The sequence below is a fragment of the Pyrus communis genome, chromosome 8, assembly GCF_041283825.1.
Source record: "Pyrus communis isolate YQ-2024b chromosome 8, ASM4128382v1, whole genome shotgun sequence".
Classification (NCBI taxonomy): Eukaryota; Viridiplantae; Streptophyta; class Magnoliopsida; order Rosales; family Rosaceae; genus Pyrus; species Pyrus communis.
The window spans coordinates 4,004,875-4,028,622 of NC_142572.1; the positions used below are offsets into that span (position 1 = coordinate 4,004,875).

General features: G+C 33.4%; 1 protein-coding gene across 7 annotated transcripts; it reads right to left on the minus strand.

Moving 5' to 3' along the window:
• Positions 1-1,190: 1,190 nt before the first annotated feature.
• Positions 1,191-23,561, minus strand: LOC137717340 (MADS-box protein AGL24). Of its 7 annotated transcripts, none has more exons than XM_088699169.1 (15): positions 23,126-23,558; positions 22,963-23,036; positions 22,726-22,853; positions 17,835-17,872; positions 17,630-17,670; positions 16,169-16,341; positions 10,891-12,168; positions 10,383-10,585; positions 3,759-3,834; positions 3,218-3,279; positions 3,018-3,117; positions 2,406-2,447; positions 2,201-2,242; positions 1,892-2,070; positions 1,191-1,330 (listed from the first exon to the last, which is right to left on the minus strand). In XM_088699169.1, the coding sequence occupies exons 8-15, from the start codon at positions 10,571-10,573 to the stop codon at positions 1,321-1,323; spliced, it is 702 nt and encodes a 233-aa protein (XP_088555295.1). In that variant the 5' UTR covers positions 10,574-10,585; positions 10,891-12,168; positions 16,169-16,341; positions 17,630-17,670; positions 17,835-17,872; positions 22,726-22,853; positions 22,963-23,036; positions 23,126-23,558; the 3' UTR covers positions 1,191-1,320. The 7 variants fall into 7 exon arrangements, with proteins under 7 accessions (XP_088555295.1, XP_088555292.1, XP_088555293.1 ...); XM_088699166.1 differs by having other exon boundaries at positions 17,835-17,908; XM_088699167.1 differs by having other exon boundaries at positions 17,835-17,948.
• Between the last annotated feature and the right edge of the window lie 187 nt (positions 23,562-23,748).

Sequence of the window (23,748 nt, forward strand, 5' to 3'; positions counted from 1 at the left end):
AGATTTTGTTCACATTGATCTCCGTGAATACTCTCAACACAAAATTTAAGTGTTTGTACTAAGGAAAAATAAAAAAAATCCCTTGTGAAAAGGATGCTAAAATGACTAAAATAGCTCTGAACACAAGTCATGTGCCTCACACATGACTTATATTAGATGGAAAACACAATGGAATTAGGATGAGATGACTAATTAACGATTTCAAAAAGTTGATATGACAAATTGCTTAAAGTTCCAATTTATATGACAAATTAAAAAGTGTACACAAGTTCATATCACAATTCAAAAAATTTCCCTTATATTAATCATAGGTACGGTTATACTTTATTTCAAGTAATAAATGTCATAGAATAAAAAGCTTCTAAATTTTATTAGATTCTACTTTACGTTTCTACAATCATATTCCTAGAATAATTCTTTTCGCAACAAGAAAGATGAACTCAATATAAAAGACCACATATACAACATAGTCAAAATCTTAACTAATACCCCTATCATGGAAGCTATTGACTGATCTTGGATGATGTTGAGAAAAACAAGGCAAAACGAAACACATGTATAAACCCTGAGGGAGGTAAGTATCAACTTTTCAGAGCGTGGTCAACAAGACCACACGTACAACATGGTCAAATTCTAACCCTATCACGTACGTTATTGACTAATCTTGGATGATGTTGAGCAAAACAAGGCAAAATGAAACACATGTATAAACCTCGAAGGTGGTTAAAGTACCAACTTTTCAGGGCGCGGCCAAAAGATCACATAGACAACTCGGCCAACATCTCAACTAATAACCCTATCAGTTACACAATTGACTGATCTTGGATGGTGCTGAGAAAAACACATGTGTAAAACTCGAGGATGTTAAGTATCGACTAAAAATGAGACTCAAGTTTCGTTTTAGGAGAGAAATGAATATTTAAACATAATTAAAAAAAAAAAAAAACCCTCATAATTTTTAACCTGCCATCGCATAAATCCACAACACAACACAGAACTGAACAGGACAAAAAACAAAACATAGAACTGAACTAGAGATTCATAGGCCTGCATTTATATAAAGCTTTAGATACTATACAATTTATATTCGACCAATACAAATATAGTTTTACATATAACACAGTCACAACACTCACCCCTACCCTACCAACCCCCAACCCCGCCCCCACCCCAAAAGCGGCCCGAAAAAAAAAAAAAAAAAGAAAAAAAAAAAGCCTTCTTAGACACACAAATCACTCATATCTTACAATAACTCGACTTTATTTAAAAATTATAAGGAAGTGCAACTTCCTATTTGTCTCCATTTCTTAACCAGGGAAACTAAGGTAGCCTGAAAATACCGAATACAAAAAACGATTAGCAATTTCATTTTAGATGTTGAAGAATAAAAGCATCCTAGCAATACGATTATACTAGACAAACATCATGAATTTGTGAAACAGTGAGGAGAGGAGCCAAACGGCAAAAGAAACATGAGGTACAGAAAAAAGGAAAAAACAGCAAAGCCCAGATAAGCACTTGAACTAATCACAGAAACAAAACAAAAGACCTACATCAACGTCAAAGAAGGGCGTGGCAATTCCATTGGTATCTTTGAACACAAGCTTGCCCCACGAAGGAGATAAGCTTTTATTAAAACATTCCCTAAATGGGTTTTTTTACTTAAATTAAAGAAAAGAAAATTAGAGTTTTAAAATTGGTAACGTGTAAAATTAGACCTGATCATGCTTGAGATGAACCCTCCACAAGGACAGCAAAATATCCCTTATCTACTCAGCCCCCTAGTATTTTACTAACTTTATTCTTCGTCGTAGCATCAAATAAGCACAAGCAAAAAGTCAAAAGCAAAAGACAAGCAAATAGCATAAATTAGCAAGTTAAAGCGGCTCACCCCAGTTTGAGAGACAAGATGTCGGAGCAGTCATCTTCAAGAGAAAGAGGACTGCTGGAGCAGATGGTGACATTTGTAGCTGATTCAGATGTCACGCCTTCTTCTCCACCATTATTCAGGTTTTCCAACTCCTTGATCGCCGTCGGGCCGATATCTCCTCGGGCAGATAACATCACCATCTGCCATGCAAGGACAACAAAGAAAAAAGATCGCCCAGATTTAATTTTTTTTAATTAAGAGTTATTGTTTTTTCATTAAAAAAAAAAAAAATAGAAGACCAAATATAGATGGTGGTACGTAGTTGCTTACCCTCTGCTTTAGCTGGTTGTTAGCTTCTACAAGCTCATCTCCCTGCATTTATAATCAGTACAAGGAAGAGGACCACAAAGCAAAAATTCATTAATAATTTAATTAATGTTTATTTTTTCTTTTCAGGAAATTCTTGACTATTGTAAATATATTTGTGGTTATTCCATAATAGACACAGACAACAATCATCTATTTAACTATAAACCTTTTTCGCAAGTGCCATAATCTCACTCATAATCTTTTTTTCCTGAAATAAATGGAAAATTTGGAATTAGACGGTGCTGTATGTACATATAATCCAAAATATTTCTTTCGTAAAATAACCTAATTAAAGTACCGAAAATACTTGGATCAACTCTACATTCTTTATAACCAAGAAAAAAAGGTCAAGTCTACATTCAATTTGACCGAAGTATAAATTTGAAAGATAGACATGCAAAGGATAGTCAATCGGAAACCTATTGACCTTTTGATTAAACACAGTGATTTAAAACAGTGTGTACGAGGCACAACGTGTCGATCTATTTATTTGATTAAGCTCAGTCATGGCTCACTCATGCATGGTGCAAAAAATTAGAGAAAGAAATGCACTTACTTTTATAGAATGCTATTAACAAATTTCCTATTTGAACAAAATTAAGACATTTGTCGTACTCTTTGCAAGATTATTATTGTGCAATGATCCGGAAGATTTTTATAGCTTAATTAATAAGCCTCACAATGTGCTCCTCTATCTGAGGATACCTAAATTTTAGATGCCATGGGACACCTGAATTCACTTGTAACAGAATAAATTAGCTAGCTAGCTAGAACAGACCTTAGTTTCCATCACACGGCCATGGCTTGCTTCCACCAATTTTTCTAACTTCTGCAGTTCATCCAGGTCCAAGTCATGAAGGTCCTCACCCTTCAACTGCCTGTTGCATGCCAAACCAATTTCGGCAGACTCTCATCAAACGATCATCCAGCTAATTAACCACCATATATCTTACAAACAGATCGATAAATTATAATTACCTCAGCTTGCGGGTCTTATCCTCAAGTTCCTTACTGAGCCTGATCGCGTTTTCTTTCTCCAACTAATTAAATGGGAAATATATTTATACCGTCATTTATATAGACTAATCTGTCACATGAAAAGCTTATAAACATCAGGCCCAAAAATATCCATTGTTAAAACTCTAACTTGGAGTCATTACTCAACCCCAGTTACTTGCACATATTTAGTCTTAGAGGCCAACCCTGCTGCATGCACATATAGAAGTCTAACATGTAATAATAATTTATTTATGTTAAAGTAATATACAATCGTTCAAATGCTGCAAAAAAATATTTCGAAGCTCCAAGTGCAGATCACAAAAAATGTTACATTCACTTGACACAATTAATTGTTGTACGATTAAAAATGTAGGTTTTAGAGCAAAGATGATAAAAAATTAATAAAAATTAAAAATTAAAAATAAAAAATAAAAAAAAAATTTTAAAAATTTTAAAAAAATTTTAAATTTTAAATTTAAAAAAAATTTAAAAAAAAAAAAACCATATTGAACTGAATTACCTGCAGCTGATCAAGCATCGGTTGATTCGATTTTTCCCCAATATGTGATTTGTACCTTGCAATCACATCCTTGGTACTTCACAACATAAAAGGATTAAAAAACTAGTTAGCATGCTTCATTATTATTTTATAAAGGTTTAGACAGAAAAAATTAAAAAGGCACATAAAATTAAATTAATACGTGTGACTAAGCAGTCAGCATAGATAAAAAATCAATACAAGAAAAAAAAACACATGTTACCCAATTTCCATGCTTCTGGTTTGAAAACACTTTTCAATAAGCCCAATAAATTGGTACATGCATGCTGGATTTGGTTTTGCAAGAGATTGTTGTTTACTCTGTTCTTTTCTGGTTTAATTTTTTTTTTACAAAATCAACCACTTTAAAATGCATGCAAACAGAATAACATCTAGCATAAAATACACCCCCCCCCCCCCTCCCTCCCTTTTTTCTCTTCCCCAAAAACAAATCATGCACAGTGAAACGCCGAAGAACTAATTTACCAACCAGAAAACAAGAAATCAGAAGAACCAATTAATATAGATCTGTAGATAATTCATTCAAGATTAACCAGCCAAAACAACTATCACTTTAAAGATATCTGGTTCTGTTGCAAACCAACCGGCAAAGCTATTTTGGAGGCCTTATTGCTTGGTCTGGTTACCCAGATCAAAATGTCAAGTCGGAATTTATACATATAAATGAGCTCACCAAACTGAGGAAACACAACAAAAAAGGGGCAAAACCAACGATGGGACTATCATGTTAACTAAAAGTACGACTAAAAAGTCTAAGTCAGTTTCACATCAACTGGGGCATCATTGCAAATATCTTTAATTGTTGTATTTTCTGTCACCACTGTATTTTGGATAATACTTAAGCCAGGAGCATCCCTGCTGGATCCTCTTTGTGAGGATTTTGGGAATCCTTTAATCGCATTCGTTCATCATACATCGTATAATAACTTTTTGGTTTTGACCCAATAATATTTGAACACATGTATTATTATTTAAAAAAATAATAAGCCATGTTATTTAATTTTTCTTAAGTTTCAAAAACAATGAGTACACGACATCTTTTAATTGAGCCAAATCAAAAAGATAATATACTAGTGAGTACTTAAGCAATACCATTTGTTTGCTTAATTGGTCTTTTTTTTACCCTGAATTTGTCAATGATCAACTATATTTTTAAGAGGTTTTCGATGCAATAAAAAAAATAAAAATAAAAACAAACAATTCTTGCTAACTTTTGACCATTTATTTTTCTTGACAAAGTTTTCAAGTTTCTACTTTGTAATTTTAATCTCATCCATTGCCTTACCAAAAAAAAAATGAGGATAAAAAGAGAGAATCACATACATCTAATCAACTCATTAAAATAACTCTACTTGCAAGTAATGACTGATTTGATGATTTACTCAGATTTACCAAGTTCATCTAGCTAGAGCCATCCAACTTTACTGGAAAAGATCTAAACATAATGCACTTTGGAGGGATCATCTTGGGGATATGAGAATTAATAGACTAACAGTTTTCCTTCTATATTTTCCAAGAGGTGAAGGATCCCTATGAGTTGTTTCCTCAATACAACCTTAGTATTATAAGTAAATAAATTATATTTCCTTGTTGCAAGATTAATCTAAGCACACTTTATTATTGGTCTAATATATCTTAACTTAGGAGTTAGGAAAGTTATTTTTTGTATCATTGATTCCACAATTGTCAAGTCTTCACTATCTGTTGATGCAAGACTGTCGAGGCACACATTTTGTTTGAAACAGTGTATTTTTAATTAAAAATTATTATTATTATCATTATTATTATTTTATTTTACTAGCTATTACTATTTTATTATGATTATTCTTATTATTCAAGAGAGCTTAAAAACTTGAGGTTATGGAGGAAAATATAATAGTTATGGTTGTGGATATATTTCTTGCAGCTAGGAGAAGTCCTCCTCCACGCCTACAGTTGAAGTAATAGAAAATGCTTGCTGCACCAATATCCCCTTAGTAGACGTCTAAGATATAGAGGTTGAGCCAGTGTCTATATCTGGTGAGTAAAAAGAGGCGCTAAAAAGAAAGTATTTATGGTGAGGAAAAAAGCGTCGAAAACTACTTGTTTTCAATGAGTATTTGAATCTTCTTATATTTTATAAATGAAAGAATACATATTTTATTTTCAATGCGTAAAAAAGCATCAGATAGTATATCTTTGGTCATATCTCATTTTCAATGCCTAAAAGAACGCCAAAAAATATCACTTTCTCTTCCCATCATGGAAAAGCTGTAAATAATGGATTTGGACTTCCATGCTCCAAAAGTAGCTTTTTGTTCTTTCTTTATTAACAAAAGCATTTCCAATTCGTTCCTTTGTTGGTTTAGATAATGTTTATAGACGTGTGTTTTTGAAAGGCCAACATGGTTCGCCTTAGATGGGCGATATCCACTTCGTGTTGTGTTTAGTTATTTGACAAGTGTATACCACTTGGAAATCTCTTAGACTTAGGAGACTTTTTACAAGAAGAATGGGAGAGGTGAGAGAAGTGGAGATTGGTTCGAGAGGAAGTAAGCCTAACCTACAGTTTGGAGGTGGCTGGCTGCTTTATATATCCATGGGAAACCCTCAGCCGGTTGACATGTGGCTCAATCCAGGTGATGGATAGTGAAAACCACTCTTCTAAAAGAGAAACTTTTAGTTGTGATGAGAACATGGATGATACATCACGTGTTTTTATGCAAGTAATGGAAAATTTTAAATTTTAAGTTATTAACCTTTTAACACACATAACCTACCATTTACAGAGAGACACGTGGTGTGCCACCTCATGTGACAGTCACACTGAATAATCTCTCGTTCTAAAAATCCCCACCAAGCGCCGAGGCGACACTAGGCGGCTGGTCATCACCCCGATTAATGCTTAGGTGGTTGAAAATTAAGAAAGGGAGCCTAGACCAACTGAGGTGCCCACCTAGGCACCCGCCTAACCCGTCCATACCAGCTAAGGTGGCCGCCTAGCCTATCCAGACCCACCTAGGCACCTACTTAGATTGCGACTCACTTAGACAGAAAATAGATAACTTTCAATTTGCATTTAATTTTTTTTAAATAAATTATAAGAGACTTGTTGAATACTTAAATGGGCATATGCTTATTCCTCGTGTTTTCATTATGTTCCAATACTTTATAATACATATGTCATTCTATTTTGTAGTTTATAATGAAATTATATATATATATATATATATATATATATATATATATATATTAAGTATAAACACACTTATTTACACAAAATATAATGGATTTACTTAAATCCGCCTAAGCGGCCGCTTAAACCCCGCCTAGACGCTGGGCCCCAGCCCGTCGCGTTGACTAAAGGACGAGGTATAGGTCAAGCACAAGTGTAAGGTCCTCACAAACCCCAGCGCCGAGCAGGTGCTTGGTATGCGTTGTCCCTAGAAAACATGCAAATGGACCTGAACGGGTGTCACATCACCACCACGTGTTGACTAAAGGACAGATGGACAACTAGTAGGTCATGTCTACATATTCAGTGCATTAAATGTGAAGCGGTGAAAGACTCAAACCCAAAGACTTAAGGCTCATTAAGGGTCTATACAAGAGAGATGAATGCCATTGAGAACGGGTCGAACAAAGAGAGAAAAAAAAGACTACTAGATTACTTCGAGCCTATTTGTAACCTTGTCTGAGCACCCCATTAGACGTAGTCCAGTTTATAGAGGTGAACCATTTAAATCTTGTTGTTTAGTTCTTATCATTTCAACCTTAAGCCCACTAAAAGTCGACCATACTGATCTTTGTTAAACTCTCCAAATTTGAGCGTTAACATTCACTATTAATCTCTCATCAATTGGGAGTTGTATCGAGTGGAAGGGAAAAAAAGGAGGGTCGATAGCCATGGAAACTAATGGTAAACAAGTGGGAATGGAGTCGTGGAGGTGGAGAACTGCAATTGATATTTGTGGGAAACGGAGGCCGGTCACTAGGTATTTTCTTTTTCAAGTATTTAATTTATTTTTAATTCTTAAAATAAAATATAAAGTCCAACTGCGAATAAAGTGGTTCGCATGTCAAATTTTGAATAGGAGTATCACAAATGGCATGGTAGTATCATCTTCGGATCCTCAAATCATATCTGTTCATCGTATATCATGCAATTAGTTTTCATCAAATACTATTCATCTTTAATTTAAAATAATTTATAACTGCACGATGTACAATGAACGGACATCATTTGAAGATCTCTAGAATCCTCACGAAAAAAATCCAGAGAAGATCCTCATTCGTAGTACAGTACTACTTAATAATTTCTTCAATACCAGACCATATCTAATCGATATCTGGCATCTCAAAAGGTGATGGGGTGTAAGGGCTTTATGGTTAGGAAAACAAAAGCTTTGACCTTTTGTTGCAGGACTAATCAACAACGAGAGCAACTCGGCTCAGGTCTCTCGGGGGCGACCCAACTTAGTCGAGCTGACATGATGATCAGCTTCTCACTTCCTATGGCCTGTCCAATTCCAAACAGAGGGAACGAGGTCAACTCACCTTGGTTATCAGGTGGGGATGACCACAACTTAGTCAAGTTGACATGGACGATGTCACTCTTCCAGTTGTTCGTCATAGTCAAACAAGGCAATGAGGTCAACTCGAACTGCCGATGGTATGCATTCTTTGGTCGCATAGAAGGGCCCCACTATATGTGGGAGTACGTCGGCCCTAATACGCGACGATTCCTTATTGATGTATTCGGCTTGGAGAGAGTATAGGTAAAGAATAAATAGTAAAAGTAGAAAGATCTAGATGACAGAGCGCTAATTCACTCTCTACCAACAAGATGTATTGGCCTCTTAGAATCTAGCTTCAGAAGAGTTTTCATCAACACAATAGATGAGTTAAAAGACACCAGCATACAATAAGGGCATTTTTTATATACACGTTGATTTCAAATGACAAATTGATATACTAAATCTTATATCTCAGGTTAAAACGATCACTTGAGAAGTGGTGTTTAGTCTTATATTTCAGTTTTATTAATAAAAATGACATCATCGCTTACTATGTGGAGCGACATTTTTTTTCCCTAACATAAACAAAGAACAACTTTATCTAAATTCTTATTCCACAATCACATTTCTACATATCAATCTCTCCCTTCCTCTCACGCACATTATTTAAGTAGGTTTTAATCTTTGCAACTACTCAAGTTCGTTCATTATTTCATGAATGCATATGAAAAAACAGGTTATATATGGCCATAGCTGAACCACTCATTGCCCTACTTGACGCATGCATACATATTCCTTCTCAAAGGATCTTCAAGGCTTCTATGATGAATTCCCAAGTTTTCATCATATCACTTTACTCCTAGTAAGAAAAATCCAAAGCATATATAATTGAATGTTTGTATTTTAAGTCCTTACAAATTATCCGTATTCATTATTTACAGGCATTTTACTTTAGGAGGGGAGAATGAAGGACTACTTTTGGAACATAACCCAACATCATGTGTCGAAGTTGGCATGGATATACATATGCATACATGTACATATTGATATGTATATCGTATGTAGAGAGTGATACTCTTTTACTAGATAGAGTATTTTATCTATCATTTTATCTTGTATTATTTATTTAAAATTGATTATCTAAATTTCAGTAACAATGATGGTCTAATCTAAGAAAATAATATATTGCCTGTCTAAAAAGGGAAACGGTGTACACACATTTAAAAGGATATATATATTTTTCATTTCATAAACCCCAACTAATTTTGTATATTATTATCCAATCATCAACCGTCACATGTGGAAAAAAATATGATCCAAAAATATACTTTTCCTAGCATTTTGTAACCATTAAACTGCACAATCGTAATAAGATTACATAATTAACTAGACAAGTGGCTCTTATATATACAAAGTTCTGCATGGCAGACACGATTGCATGTAGCATAAGCAAAGAGATCAGCATCACCAAGTAACGTACAAATAATCCCCACAACTTCAAAGATTGAAAACATGTAAAACTAATAAAATGTTTCTCAAACTTGGACAACTTGATGTCTCAATCAAAAGTATACCTCACTTTCTTGAACTGGATATTCTAGATGTATAGGTATATCCTCGTACGTACCAGTTAAAACTCTCACTCTCTCTGTGAAAGATTTTGGATTTTCTAACCCTTCTTCTGTGCCTTATCAAACTGACACCATAAATTATGTGTCTTTGTTTACATGCGTGGATTATCTATCAAGCTAGTTAGCACTCTCCTCTTTTTATATATAAAGTGTTATTCGCACATTCATTCTTACTTTTTACATTTTTATTAACTTTTTATCATTGATCTTTCTTCAATTCGTTTGAACTAAAAGCCGAAAATTGAGAGAGTGTTGAGAGGTAAAAATAAGTGTGGATATCACTACAATATATATAGTCGACGAATCCGTGACACATTTTTCTCCCCAATTGTTTGACCCTGGTGAATCTCTCCCTCTCAGATAGAAGTCAAGTCATGTACTTGGTTATATTCGTTCAAGCTAGGAAAATTACAAACGAATTTAGAAGGCGGTGGGATGTTGTACAGTAGTATCGGTACCTGGAGCTTGAGAAATCAAAGAGCTTGCCAGTTTGAGAAAAGATGATAACAGCAACTTCAGATTCACACAGAATCGACAGCTCTTCAGCTTTCTTGAAAATCCCTCTTCTCCTCTTTGAGAAGGTCACCTGCCTTGCCGGCAAGTAGTCGATCCTCCTGATCTTGATCTTCTCTTTCCTTATTTTCACCATTTCTTCCTACCCCTTCAAAAACAATTAATTCAAATAAATAAAAATAAACCAACCATGCACTTTTCACATATATAACTGTTCACAAACTCAAAAACTACCGTATATTTTCTGGGTATTTTTATAAGTTTAAAGATATTGACCTCAAACCCTAGCATCTCAGATCTAAATAAGAAAATCAAAACCCAGAAAAACCCACCAACCACAAACAACTGCCCAACAAGCCTAAAGTATTTTGTATTTACCACCAATCGAAGAGAAGAAGAAAAAAAAACCCATACATAAATTATTTACTGGGTTTTCCGTTGTTATTTGTTTACCTTCGTCGGGGAGTTTCAGGTCTGAAGTTTTGGGAAATTTGCAGAGCAGTGAAAGGAAACCAAAGAAATTTTGGAAAGAGAAGAACAGAGAGGAGAGAGAGAGTTCGGGTGCTGCCGGTTGTTCTAGAAAGGATAGGTTGGTGAATTAAATTTCCTATTTATAGAAAAATAAGATATATCTCGCTTTAATATCAACTGTTTGTTTCTCTTTCCTATTTTTGGATATTTTTAAGGTAAGAAACGTGGAATGCAAATCAGTTGGCGTGATGAGTGATGAATGCGATCACCACCGTTCATCATATATGCGGAATGAACGACAGTAAAAATATGGAATCTCTTAGATTTGTTCATATCTAACTGAGTGGGGATTCTCGGTTTATTTCTTTTTAGGTGTCGTCACATCCACTTCGTCTCTCTCACTTCTTTATCCTAAAGAGCAGCGGTAGCAGCAATCGCTGCAACACCTGCCATCCACCATCGGCCAAACCCTCTTCCACCGTTGCCATCCCGGGCGGCCCTCTCGACTTCCCTGCAGTGCAATCTCTTCATATGCTTTTATTTATTTATTTATTTATAATAAATAAATAAATTATGGTCGGTACTTCTATTCCTCCCTTCCTCTTCTCTCTGCAATCTCTTCATGTGACTGAATGTTGATTTTGTTTAGGCGTTGGTTTGTTTTAAGGATAATTATTAAGTACTTGTTAGTGAGTATTTTATGTATTCATTTTCTGATATGTTTCGATAAAAAAAATATTAAGTGTCCTTTACATTTTAAAACTTCAGAAAAATTAATAAAACGTTCATTACTTTTTTAAAACAATAAAATATGTGTCAATTTATCATTGGACAAAATTAAAGTTGAGTTATGTTATGTTTTATCAGAACGACACGTGTCAATTCCAGGCTGTAAATGTAATGCGTCGAACTTTGTTTGAAGGAATTACATAAATGGTTGTTCTAGAGCAAGCAATGTCCTAACCCACAAGGTCACACTCCCCCAGAAATGTCTTCCGATAACTCGACTTTATTTACTAAATTAATAACGGTGATCGTCACGTATCTGCCGGATCATTGCACAATAATACGCATTAAGCCTCGGAATCTATGTGCTCCTTTATCCGAGGGATAGCAGAATAAATTCGCACGGCCAAGTCTTTGCTTCCACCAAAATCTCACAAGTCGATCAATTATAATTACCTGATCAACTTGCGGTGTTATCCTCGAGTTCATTACTCGGCCTGATCTTGTTTTCTTTCTCCAACTAATTAATCTAATCTGTCACATGAAAACTTAGCACTTCAATGGAAGTTGAACTGTAAGTTGGAGTCATTACTCAACAAGTACTTGCACATATTTAACCCAAGAGGGCAACCCTGTTGCTGCATGCATATTTTTACATAAAACACTACGAGTGAGGATCCTCTTTGTGAGCATCCGAGAATCTTCCAATCACATCCGTTCATCGTACATTGTACGGTTAATTTTCATCAAGTACTGTTTATATTCAATTTTAAATAAAAGAATTTACAATAATTTCTAACCATACAATGCACGATAAAAGAATGTAATTTGAGGATCCCCATAATCCTCACAAAGAAAATCATCCTCACTCAAACTTTACTCTAATTCTGAATAAAATATTATTTTTCAATTAATGCCTTACGTAAGATTAAAACTTGACTTTAGTCCTTTGACCACATGCCATGTCAATTATATGCATTGACTTAAATTGGAATTTTTTTTTTTTTTTTTTTTTTTTTAGTAAAGATCAAATTTGGAGAGTAAATTTGCAAACTAAATGATATATCAACAGTCAAAATAAGCACATTTATCAATGTATAAATAATAAACCAATTATCAACTTCCATGTCCATTAGCTTTTAAAATTTTATTTACAAATTTAATCACCCTAGCATTACCTTTTTTTTTTTTTTTTTTTGTACTTTTTTCTTTTACAACTAGGTTTATTCATTTTTTGGTGTATTAAAAAAAATTAGTAAGTAATATTTTCAATAAAAGCACTCCAAATTACAAGGCTCGAATCAGAACGGTTGTGTTGAAAACCCTCTAATATAAACTCAATGAGACTCTAAAGTTTAGTGCATTCTATGTATATTATGTAAACAATGAAAAGTTGTTTAGTGACTACAAGGGACTTCCCTATTTATAGAAGATGAGATGTCTCTTTGGAAAGCATTTGATTATTCATGAAGAGTCAAAAGTTGTAACTATTCATTTGAATTCATATTAGGATAGAAACATAATTCCACATAATACACCACTTCTAGTTTCCATTCAATTAATAAACTTAATATTATAATAATAACAATAGTAATAATAATATTATTATTATTATTTTCTACCATCCCCCACATTAATAGAAATTGACTCAACACTATGCAGCACTAGGGATGGATTCAGTAGGAAAAGTATTGCATCGGGATAGTAGTTTTTAGCCTTGAACCTTCCGTTGTGAATCACTATCGAATTTACTTAGCTAATCAGTAAATGCGATGTCTTGAACAGCTCTGCCATTTGTGCAAACCAAGACAATAATAATCACACAATACCCTTCCAAACACCCTCAAGGTTGCTCTCTTGTGTTATTTCGTCCATGAAAAAAATCCTAGTTTATCATGAGTGCTCTAGAGAATTAAGTTCTTTTCAGCCCCATTTCTCACTCAAGATAGGTGACTTCTCATTAATAGTATCATGCAATACCCTACTTGGACTTCTAAGTCTTCCAAGCTATAAGAATCATTGAAAGCATAAAGTTTAACCTGATCTCGATGGCATCATTGCGAGACTGGGTGCAAGAGTATATATATATAGTGCTACTCTAAGTTGTCATAATTTACTTGTCCCTTTTGAACCTATATTGGGATCTCTAGTAAATTAGGTTGGGTTTCCACTATGACTACTCTAATTAAGAGCTTTTAACCCATTCCCTCAATGATACAACTTGCTCTCTAGTCCACATTTTAGTAATTGGTACCATTTGGTTGACTACTCGTACTATATGCCCATCACAAAACTCATTCATGTGTGGAAATAAATTTTGTTCGAGAGTTGTTGTTTTCTAAGGTTAAGGCCTTCAAACATGTATTGGGACTTAATTACTAAGTAATTTGCTAACACTTGGGTAACTCCCCCACATTTGAAGCATTTATTGGAAAGTCTCTTTCATTACCTTAAACAGTACTCATTACAAATTTAACATTTAATCTAACAAAATGTATCGCTTGACCAAAAAAAAGTATATATCAACTCATAAAGATAGCTAGTTACCCCACAATCCCCTTCCACTATGGTTGCCTTGAAACCATCAATAGTTCACTATCATACTTTTAGAAGTAAGAAGATGTGACAGATAGGTTCTCTATCTTCACTTGTGCCTAGTCTTTTAGCCTACCTTCATGGTTCTTAGCACTTTTAACTTTATAAGTCTCATGGGTAGCGCCTGCTTTAGATTGCTTAATTCTTTCAACGTAGGCATTGACAAAGAACTCATCTAAAGTGAGTTCAAATCTTTATTTGACTAAGAACTGCACCTATTTATGTTGCCACAACGCGAAGTCCATTCATTGACTTGCCCATAGCTAACATATATATACAACGACAAGACACTCTATTGTCATATTTCTGATTGCCTTGTCTGTTACATCAGAACAACTATATGCATGAAGCACCTCTTCAAGCATTTGTGGAAGTCTTTGCTATTTATGCAACAAACATCATATTGATGACTTTTCACCTTGATATACGTGCATCTACTAAAATAACAAAGCCTAATGATGCCACTGTTGATCTAGAGTAACATACATCCAAAACAAAACGACTTAATTTTCATTCCAAAACAAAATGGCCGTTCGTAAGGAATGCATCATTGCATTATTGAATTGCCCTACTCGCCCTAGTGGATGTTAATAGAACCCTGAAACAACAGAGTTCTTCCCGAACAACACCATCTCTGTAACCGAATAGTTACAGCCTGGAAAAGGACCGAACGATCCATACAAAGTGATCCTGCCTTTCTATATGAATGATTTGATCAAACTTTCAACCAAAAGTTAAAACCTTGACAGTTTTTTAAGTTCCAAAACATGCAAAAACAAAATGATCCATTGCCCAAATGAATGAGTTATGATGAAACCCTCTGAATCAGTTTTTTGAACAAATATTCATCGGTTCAAAACTATGTCAAAAACACCAATCCAAACTATTGTAAGACATACGTATATTGCACACTATGCAAACTCATCAAATGTATGCAAAGTGGCATTCATGTAACTAAACAGTGTAACTTTTCCATCAAAGCAAATGGCAATTCATTCATCTACTAAATGAATACATACACACACACACACAACTGATTGTCATAAAGAAACGAAACTTAGTTTCTTAAATTAAGAAGTTTTTGAATCACGTATAGCAAATAAACCAAAAACCAATAAGTTTGTCTTAAAATTGTTAGAAAGTTAGGGTCTAATTGCTATATTAATCACATATAAAATTCATAAAGTAATATGCAAGTAAATAAACAATTTAAATCATGCACATGGTCAACTAAAGTTTAATGAACACAACATAATAGATTAGAAAAACCTAAAAACCGGTTGAGGCAAATATTTGACATTTTAAGATAAGTTAACATTCTACTACAATGCTCATGGTTAATCGGCGTTCATCTAACAGGATACAACGACCACATCTTTGTAATACCAACATTCCAAATCACAAGGCTCCAATAAACCGTGATTGTATTGAAAATTCTCTCATATGAACTCAATGAGACTCTAATATTTAGTGTACTCTATGTATAATTATATAAACAATGAAGAGTTATTTAGTGATCATAGGGGTTCCCCTATATATAATAATTGATATGTCTCTTTAAAAAGTATGTGACTATTTATAACGAGTTAAAAGTTGCAACTATTAATTTGAATTTTATTAAGACCTTCCCTAAATGTTCTTAAAAGAAAAGAAAATTAAGTTTTTAAAATTGGTATTGTGTGAAATTCGACCTTATCATGTTGAAATGAATCAGCTTGAGAGAACAACCACCGCCCAATGATAAGCAAGCGGAGGGTAAGCAAACCCTCCGCACGAGGACAGCAAAATATCTCTTATTTACACAGTTCCGAGTATTTTACTAACTTTATTCTTTGCAATCACACCATCAAATAAGCAAAAAGCAAAAAGCAAAAGCAAAAAAGCAAAAGCTAAAATTCAAAAACAAATAGCATATATATTAGCGAGTTAAGTGCCTCACCCCAGTTTGAGAAAAAAGAAGTCGTAGCAGTCATTTTCAAGAGAGAACACGGCTGGAGCAGGTGGTCACATTTGCGGCTGATTCAGATGTCACGCCTTCTTCTCCAATATTCGGGTTTTCCTACTCCACGATCGCCGCAGGTCTGATATCTCCTGCGGCGATAGCATCACCATCTGCCATGCAAAAAACAAAAAAGAAAAAAATCGTCCAGATTTAATTTTTTAATTAAGAGTGACTTTTTTTCATTAAATAAAAGACTTTGGGTGCAGTCTTAGTCACTAATACTCATTGATTAAAATCTTAGTGGTTTTCAATTTTTGATCAAAATCCCTTAACTTTGTACACCTCAACATATTAATATATTTTCATGTCAACAATAAAACTTGAGATTTTATGGTATTTAAAACCTCACATCTAATGAGCTATAGAAAAAAAGGGCCAACAAAATATATGGAATTTTTTTCAAAATTTTGATTGAATAAAAAATCAATATAACAATAAAATTCCTTTTGAAAATGTATATTAATAGATGTTAAGTACATGTTCGCATATATATGTATCAATCAATTGGAAAAAGTGTTAAAAAAAGTGCCAAAAGAATGTATCCAACATTGTTATGAATTTGGCCAAAAGAAAACATTGTTATGAATGATAAAATGGTTGTCACATGTCAAAAGAATGTACCCGTACATTCGCCATATATAAATATCTATGGGGTACAATTCCAACATTGTTGCAAAAGTAAATTCTTTAAATATGTAACCCATAAAAATGTTTTAAAAAAATGTACCCATATAATTACATGAGTACAGTGGTGCACGTAATTATAAATTTAAAAAATATGGGTTCATTTTATACAAAAAATGGGGAAGTTTATATTAAAAAAATGGGTACGTTTTATATAAACAACAATGGACACATTTTAGATTAAAAAAATAAATAGATTTATATTAAAAAATTGGTAAATTTTACATATAACAAGTGGTACATTTTTAAAGATACATGGGTACATTATAAATAAATTATAGGTACAAATAAAATGGGAAAAAAAAATTATGAGTACAAATAAAAAATTTTAAAAATATGGGAACAAAAAAATTAATATATGACTACAATTTAAAACTATAAAAAATAATGATACAAATTAAAAAAAAAAACAGGGTTGCAAATTAAAAATGGGTACAAATTAAAAATAGAAATATATGATACAAAGTTTAGTCATAAATATAAATATACCAAATGTAATGTTTCTAACACTACATGAATATATTTAGTAATAAAATTTAATTATTTTGACATGTAAATATTTTATTATTGAAATAATGACATTCATTAAAACCTAAGGAACTTGATCAAAAGTTGAAAAGGAATAAAGTTTTAATCAATGGAGTAGGAATAAAAAAAAGGATGGTAACCTAATTTCTCCTAAAAAAGGAAATATAGATGGTAGTAGTTGCTCACCCTCTGTCTCAGTTGCTTGTTAACTTCTATAACCCAGCTCCCTGCATGTATAATCAGTGAATGGAAGAGGACAACAAAGCAAAAATTCATTAATAATTTATTTTATGTTTATTATTTTCTTTTCGGGAAATTATTGACTATTGTATGTATTTGTGATCATTCCATATATAGACACATAAAACAATCATCTATTTAAACCACAAACCTTTTTAGCAGGTGCCACAATCTCACTCATAATCCTTTCTTCTTGAAAAAATGGAAATTTGGAATTAGATTTTGCTGTATAGACATATGAACCAAAATGTCTTCCGTAAATGACCTAATTAAAGTACGGAAAATACTTGCATCAAGTCTACAATCTTTACAACCACAAAGAAAAGGTCAAGTCTACATTCAAATTGATCAAAGGCTTAAGGTGTCGATCTGTTTATTTGATTAAGCTCGGTCATAGTTCACGCATGTATAGTGAAAAAAATATCAAAGAAAGAAATGCAGCATTACTATTATGAAGTGCTAATAAAAATTTCGTATATGAACAGAATTAATACATTTGTCTTATCCTTTGCAAGAATGATATTTAAACAAAGACTAATTAAACAACAAATCTTCCGGATCATTGCACAATAATACGTATTGCCTCACAATGTGCTCCTCTATCCTAAAGGATACCTAGTTTTTTCTTTCACTTTTGATTTTTACAGTTAGGTTATTCATTTTCCATTTAGGTACTATGATTTAATTCTAGAGTTAAACCTTTTGGCGCAAGAAGAAGGAGTAGACCTGTATCATCTTGGCTTGGTTTTGATTTCTAGGCTTCGGGAGCAACTAGATGAAGAGCTGAACTTCCCACAATAAGAAGAAAAGCCTAAGGCGGTAGACCAAATGCAACTTAGAAAAGGGAACAAGTTCTAGTCATTTATGCGGCTTATCAATGGATGATGGAAAAACCAGCTATCCTAAATGATACAGTTGGGACCAAACCAATTTTTATAACTCCAGGGAGGTTATTACTTAGTAGAGTTGTAATTAAAAAGTTTATTTATTGACTTATTATGAATGTTGTATTTCCTAAATAGGATTCTTTGGGTGCCAAGTATTTTATTTCTTGCATATTTTTGTACTCATTGACAATTATAATGATGTGGAGACATGTAGGACCAAGAAAAATTGTAACTTATTATAATATGGAGTTTATTTTAATACCTATTTGAAATATTATTTATTAACTTATTTATCCTTAATGAATGTTGTATTTCCTAAATAGGATTTCTTGGTCGCCAAGTATTTTATTTCTTGTATTTTTTGCACTCATTGACAATTATAATTATGTGAAGGCGTGTTTCGATAAAATGAGACCAAGAAATTATAATTTATTACAATGTGAAGTTTATTCGAATACATAACTGGTCCCAAGTTGGGATCGGAATTTTTTATGACTTTAAGGAAGTTATTTTATTATGGAGTATTACTATAAAGAGGTTTTACTGTATTTTTTTTCTTTCTGTGGTATATGACACGAGAAATTTTAAATCCTTATGATCATTAAAAAATTTTAATATGTCTCTTAATTTTTTATTTACTATTATGCATTTATCCATCCAAAATTAACAATAACAAAAAAAGAGATGTAAAAATCATAATTTTTTTTAATTTATAAATTGTAAGAAATAAGCTAACATTGACACATTATTTGAATTGCAAAATTTGGTTTAAAAATTTAGCCACCCTAACATATCCATTTAGAATAAAGTACCCCAAAAACAAAAGGACAAAAACATACACAGTGAAATGCAGAATAACTAATTTACCAACAAGAAAACAAAACTAGAACCAAGTAATCCAGATTTGGAGATAATTCATCAAGATTAACCAGCCACAACAGTCTCGCTTTGGATATATTTGGTTCTGTTGCAAACCAACTAGCCAAAAAGCCCAAAACATTAGGGCAAAGCTTTCTGGAGGCCTATTAATTGCTTGGTCTGGTTACCCAGATCAAAATGTCAAGCTGGAATATTGTACATGAGATCTTCAACTAGGACGAGAAATGCTAAGATGACTCTTTAAAAAATGGAACTCTCTTAGATTCTCTGATACCTCATGTTTTTTACACAATATTTTATAATATTAACACGAAAATTAACGTTAAACTGTGAGATGCCAGATAATCCATGAATAATTTCACTTTCCCTCTTGGCATTTCTCACTGAGGATACACAACAACATAAAGGCAAAACCAACGTTGGGACTATCAAGTTAACCAAAAAAGTGGGTTTGGATCCCATCCAGATCCAAGTTGTGGGAATTCTAAGGATTCTTATATCCTAGCTGTTTATCGTACATCATGCGATCAGAAATCATTTTGAATTTATTTATTTAAAATTAAACATAAATAGTACCTAACAAAAACTGATTATACGATTTACGATGAACGACCTTGATGTGAGAGAAAATCCGAATAGGATCGTCAACCCGAAAAAGTGGGATAAAATGTTTAAGTCAGTGCTCACATCAACTCGGAATCATTTCAAATATACTTTTAATTGTTATATTCCCTATGGCCACTTTTTGGTGGGTGCATTGATTACCAATCCTAAAGTTGTCAATGCTTTTGCTACCATAGTTAGCAAAATCCTAATAGCAAAATCCTAATACAATACGTACATATTTCTTAAAAACAATTGTTATTAACATTTCAAAAATCTCATTTTACACTCCAAACTTTCTATATTTGGAAAGAAAAATACATTTGTGAAAAGTGTAAAAGAAAAATACACTTGTGAAGAGTGTAGAATGAGATTTTTGGAGTGTCAATAACATTTCTCTTCTTAAAAATACTATTATTATCCGTACACGACTTAATTAGTCATTAAATCACATGAATTTTTTAAGGGAAGTGTTATTGGCACTCCAAAAATCTCATTCTACACTCTTCACACGTGTATTTTTCTTCCCAAATATGGAAAATTTGGAGTGTAAAATGAGATTTTTGAAATGTCAATAACAATTCCCTTTTTAAAACTCCCAAGATACAATACACGCACGTACATATTTTAACATTTAATGCACATTCCCTACATATATAATTAATAATATATAAAATTTACATTTTCTTGTACTAAGAACAATTATATTTTCTATATATATATATCTATACGGAATACTTAATATTAAAAACAATTAAATTTTAAAATTAAAAAAAAAAGGGCCAAGTTTTCAAAATATTGTTTTATGCTCGAAATTTGATAAGAAAAGATTAACGAACAATATTGCTAAACGGCCAAAACAACCTTGCAAAGGTTGACTTCCCCATTGCAAGTAGATCCACAATTTGACATCAGCACTTGAAAACGTTGAACAATGTTAAGAACCTACACTTGTTGCAGACAATTTTCCATTAGTTAATGACACCACATTTGCTCAACTCCCCTCAAAACTAGTGTTAATGGACTATACATTATAGCATATCTCTATTAATTAAGGGGTGTGATATCCACACCCCATTTTACTTCTCACACACCTTTTTAATTTTCAGCCGTTGGATCAGATGAATTAAAGAAGATCAATGAACATAAATTATCAAGGGGTGTGTGAGAAATAAAATTGGATGTGTGGATAGCACACCCTTAATTAATGAAACTCTCTTTGTCAACCAAAAGAAGATGAAAAGACTACTTAATCTTTTATCACACAAAAAAAATGATAGATAATAATGTAATTTCACAGATCCAAATTTTACTGTTTTTTATTAAAACCTCACCTACATGTGATGTTAAAATACCTCAGATATTAAAAAATAAAATAAAAAAATAAAAATAAAAAACCATAAACAAAAACCTCTCACTCCCCCCACGTTCTCTCTCTCCCTCTCTCCTTCTCATTTTCTGAAAAAATGTGTTCATACACACAAAGTGTGTAGACAAATGCTAGTATAACTTATGACACACCCCAACCCAGATATTCAAATGAAAACCTAGATCATATCATGTTGGTCGACACTTGTAAGGTGACGCAAGCCAAAACACGCACAAATGATGTGAAACTATAAATTCAAGGTAGGGCATTACTAAAAATTGGCATATTTTGCCGTAAAAAGTGATTAAAACCAACCTGCATAAAGTTCACAATTGTTTAACAACAGAACATCCTGAATGGCCACACCTAATGGGTCGGAGACCCTCCACTACAAGCATGTTCATAGTTCAATTCATAAGTAGTACTAATGTGCATGTGGAAGCCAAAATTCTCAAAAGCAAGTCTAGATGTTCTATCCATGCGCAGATGGATTTACTACTAGGTCCTACAACAAGGATAAGTCTCTCTACATTTTCGGGAGTATGTCATAACTGCCCGCTAATCCTCGACATGGATACAATCACCTCTATTAGGTCCTGAAGGGGGCGCAAAACAAGAAGAGTGTGAATGGACAAAAGGAAAGTTTTCAAAAAATTTCTCTTTTTTAACATACTAACCCCCTTGCTGAAAATCCGTAGTGTAAAATCCATACTACACATAGATACATAGATAAATCTCAAAACTGTATAAATAACCATGGATTTCAAATCACAATAAGTCCCCCAGTGGAAAAGCAAACACATATGCCTATGTCGCAACTCGAACCCATTTATATGTACTTAGCCGGGACTCTAACTCAAAACGCTGGGATTTGAACCCAAGAAATGAGTTGCGACTCGAACCCAAAATAAGAACGGAGTTGGGACTCTAACCCGACCCTGAGACTTTAACCCATAATGAATGTCATGGCAATAATTTACTCTACTGCCGCAGAAAAGGGTACCATGACATGAGTGCAAGCATACCAAGTGGTGTCGAAGATCATCAATTCAATGAGTTAGAAGATGCATGATCGTGCCTATTAGTGAAACCATTATCTCATAACACCAATATCACACCAAATGAATGTCAATAATAACATCAAATCTCCACAATAGTTTGCAAAACTAAACCATAATTCTCAAGTATCAACAATAATCGACAGTAAACCGCACGATCACAAGTAAGTCAAAATCATTAGAAATCATTTGTAAGTATATGGATGTACAAGCAAACCATTTTATGAAAAAACAAAGTCCACTCACAGTTACCACCGCTTGCTCAATATCGAGGAGCCTTGCCCTTCGTCGATCTGGAAGAGCTCAAAAAAAACGAACACGAACATATCCGAAGTAATCGAACTTGGTTCACCGTAAGAGAATTTCAACACATGCTACATATACGTTGGCATATAATTTCGGATTAATCACTCAATTAACAAAAATCCCAAGCTAAGAGAACCAATTCTTTAAGGGCTTGTGCCAAAGAGAATAGGAACTTACCCAAGGTCTCGATTATGTCTCCAATTACTCCATTTAGCTCATCCAAGCTCAAGATCAACTCAACCACCACGAATCTTCAACAAGAACCCCGGAAACTCGAGTTAGACACATGAATCTCAAACTTGTTCGAAAATGAAACTTGGAATTAGGAAGATCTACTTACATATTCTGAAAGCCCGTAAAGAGAGGAGTGTTTTTAGCTCTCGGGCGATATTGGCCGGAATCGGGGAAAAACCGTCGGAAAACGTCCAAACTTCCCGGTTTCGATATCTGTGCGTGTGTATGCTTGGTTCAACGTGCGTGTATGGTGTCAAATCTAAGAGGGCTTCGGGACGAATCCAAAGCCTCTGACCTTACACGATTTCGTTGCCTTATGAGAATGTTATGGTCAATTGAAATTTTGAAATGTAGAAGAGCGCAGAAGGAGTGAGGAGGAAGAGAAGCAGCAGGACAGCGGCTTCATTTTGGTTTTTCTTTTCTTAATCTTAAAACAAGCCCATCCTCCTCGTTAATACGCCGTCTGCAACCACCACGTGTTTGTCACCATGAGTATAATAAAAATATACTAAAACAAAGAATCAGATTCTCTTCGGATCCGAATAATTTGAGCTTAATGATTAAATAATTTTGGACCGTTAAAATTTAAAACAACAGTTATAAACAGATAATCTTTTAAAAATTATAATAATTGTAACCGTTAAATTAAATTTCAACAATCCAAATTAAATAACCCTTGAACTTAGTTTATTAGGATCTGGTTCCCTTTGAAAATGCCTCAAAGGTCAA

Bases quoted from the DNA above. Each gene is read 5' to 3' on its own strand.
- LOC137717340 (XM_088699170.1), bottom strand. From the start codon at position 10,573: ATGGTGAAAATAAGGAAAGAGAAGATCAAGATCAGGAGGATCGACTAC. The intron at 3,835-10,382 runs GTACCGATACTA...TATGTTGTGAAG, and splicing joins TTTGATTTCTCAAGCTCCAG to TACCAAGGATGTGATTGCAA. The intron at 2,243-2,405 runs GTTTATAGTTAA...TTATAAATGCAG, and splicing joins TTATGGCACTTGCGAAAAAG to GGAGATGAGCTTGTAGAAGC.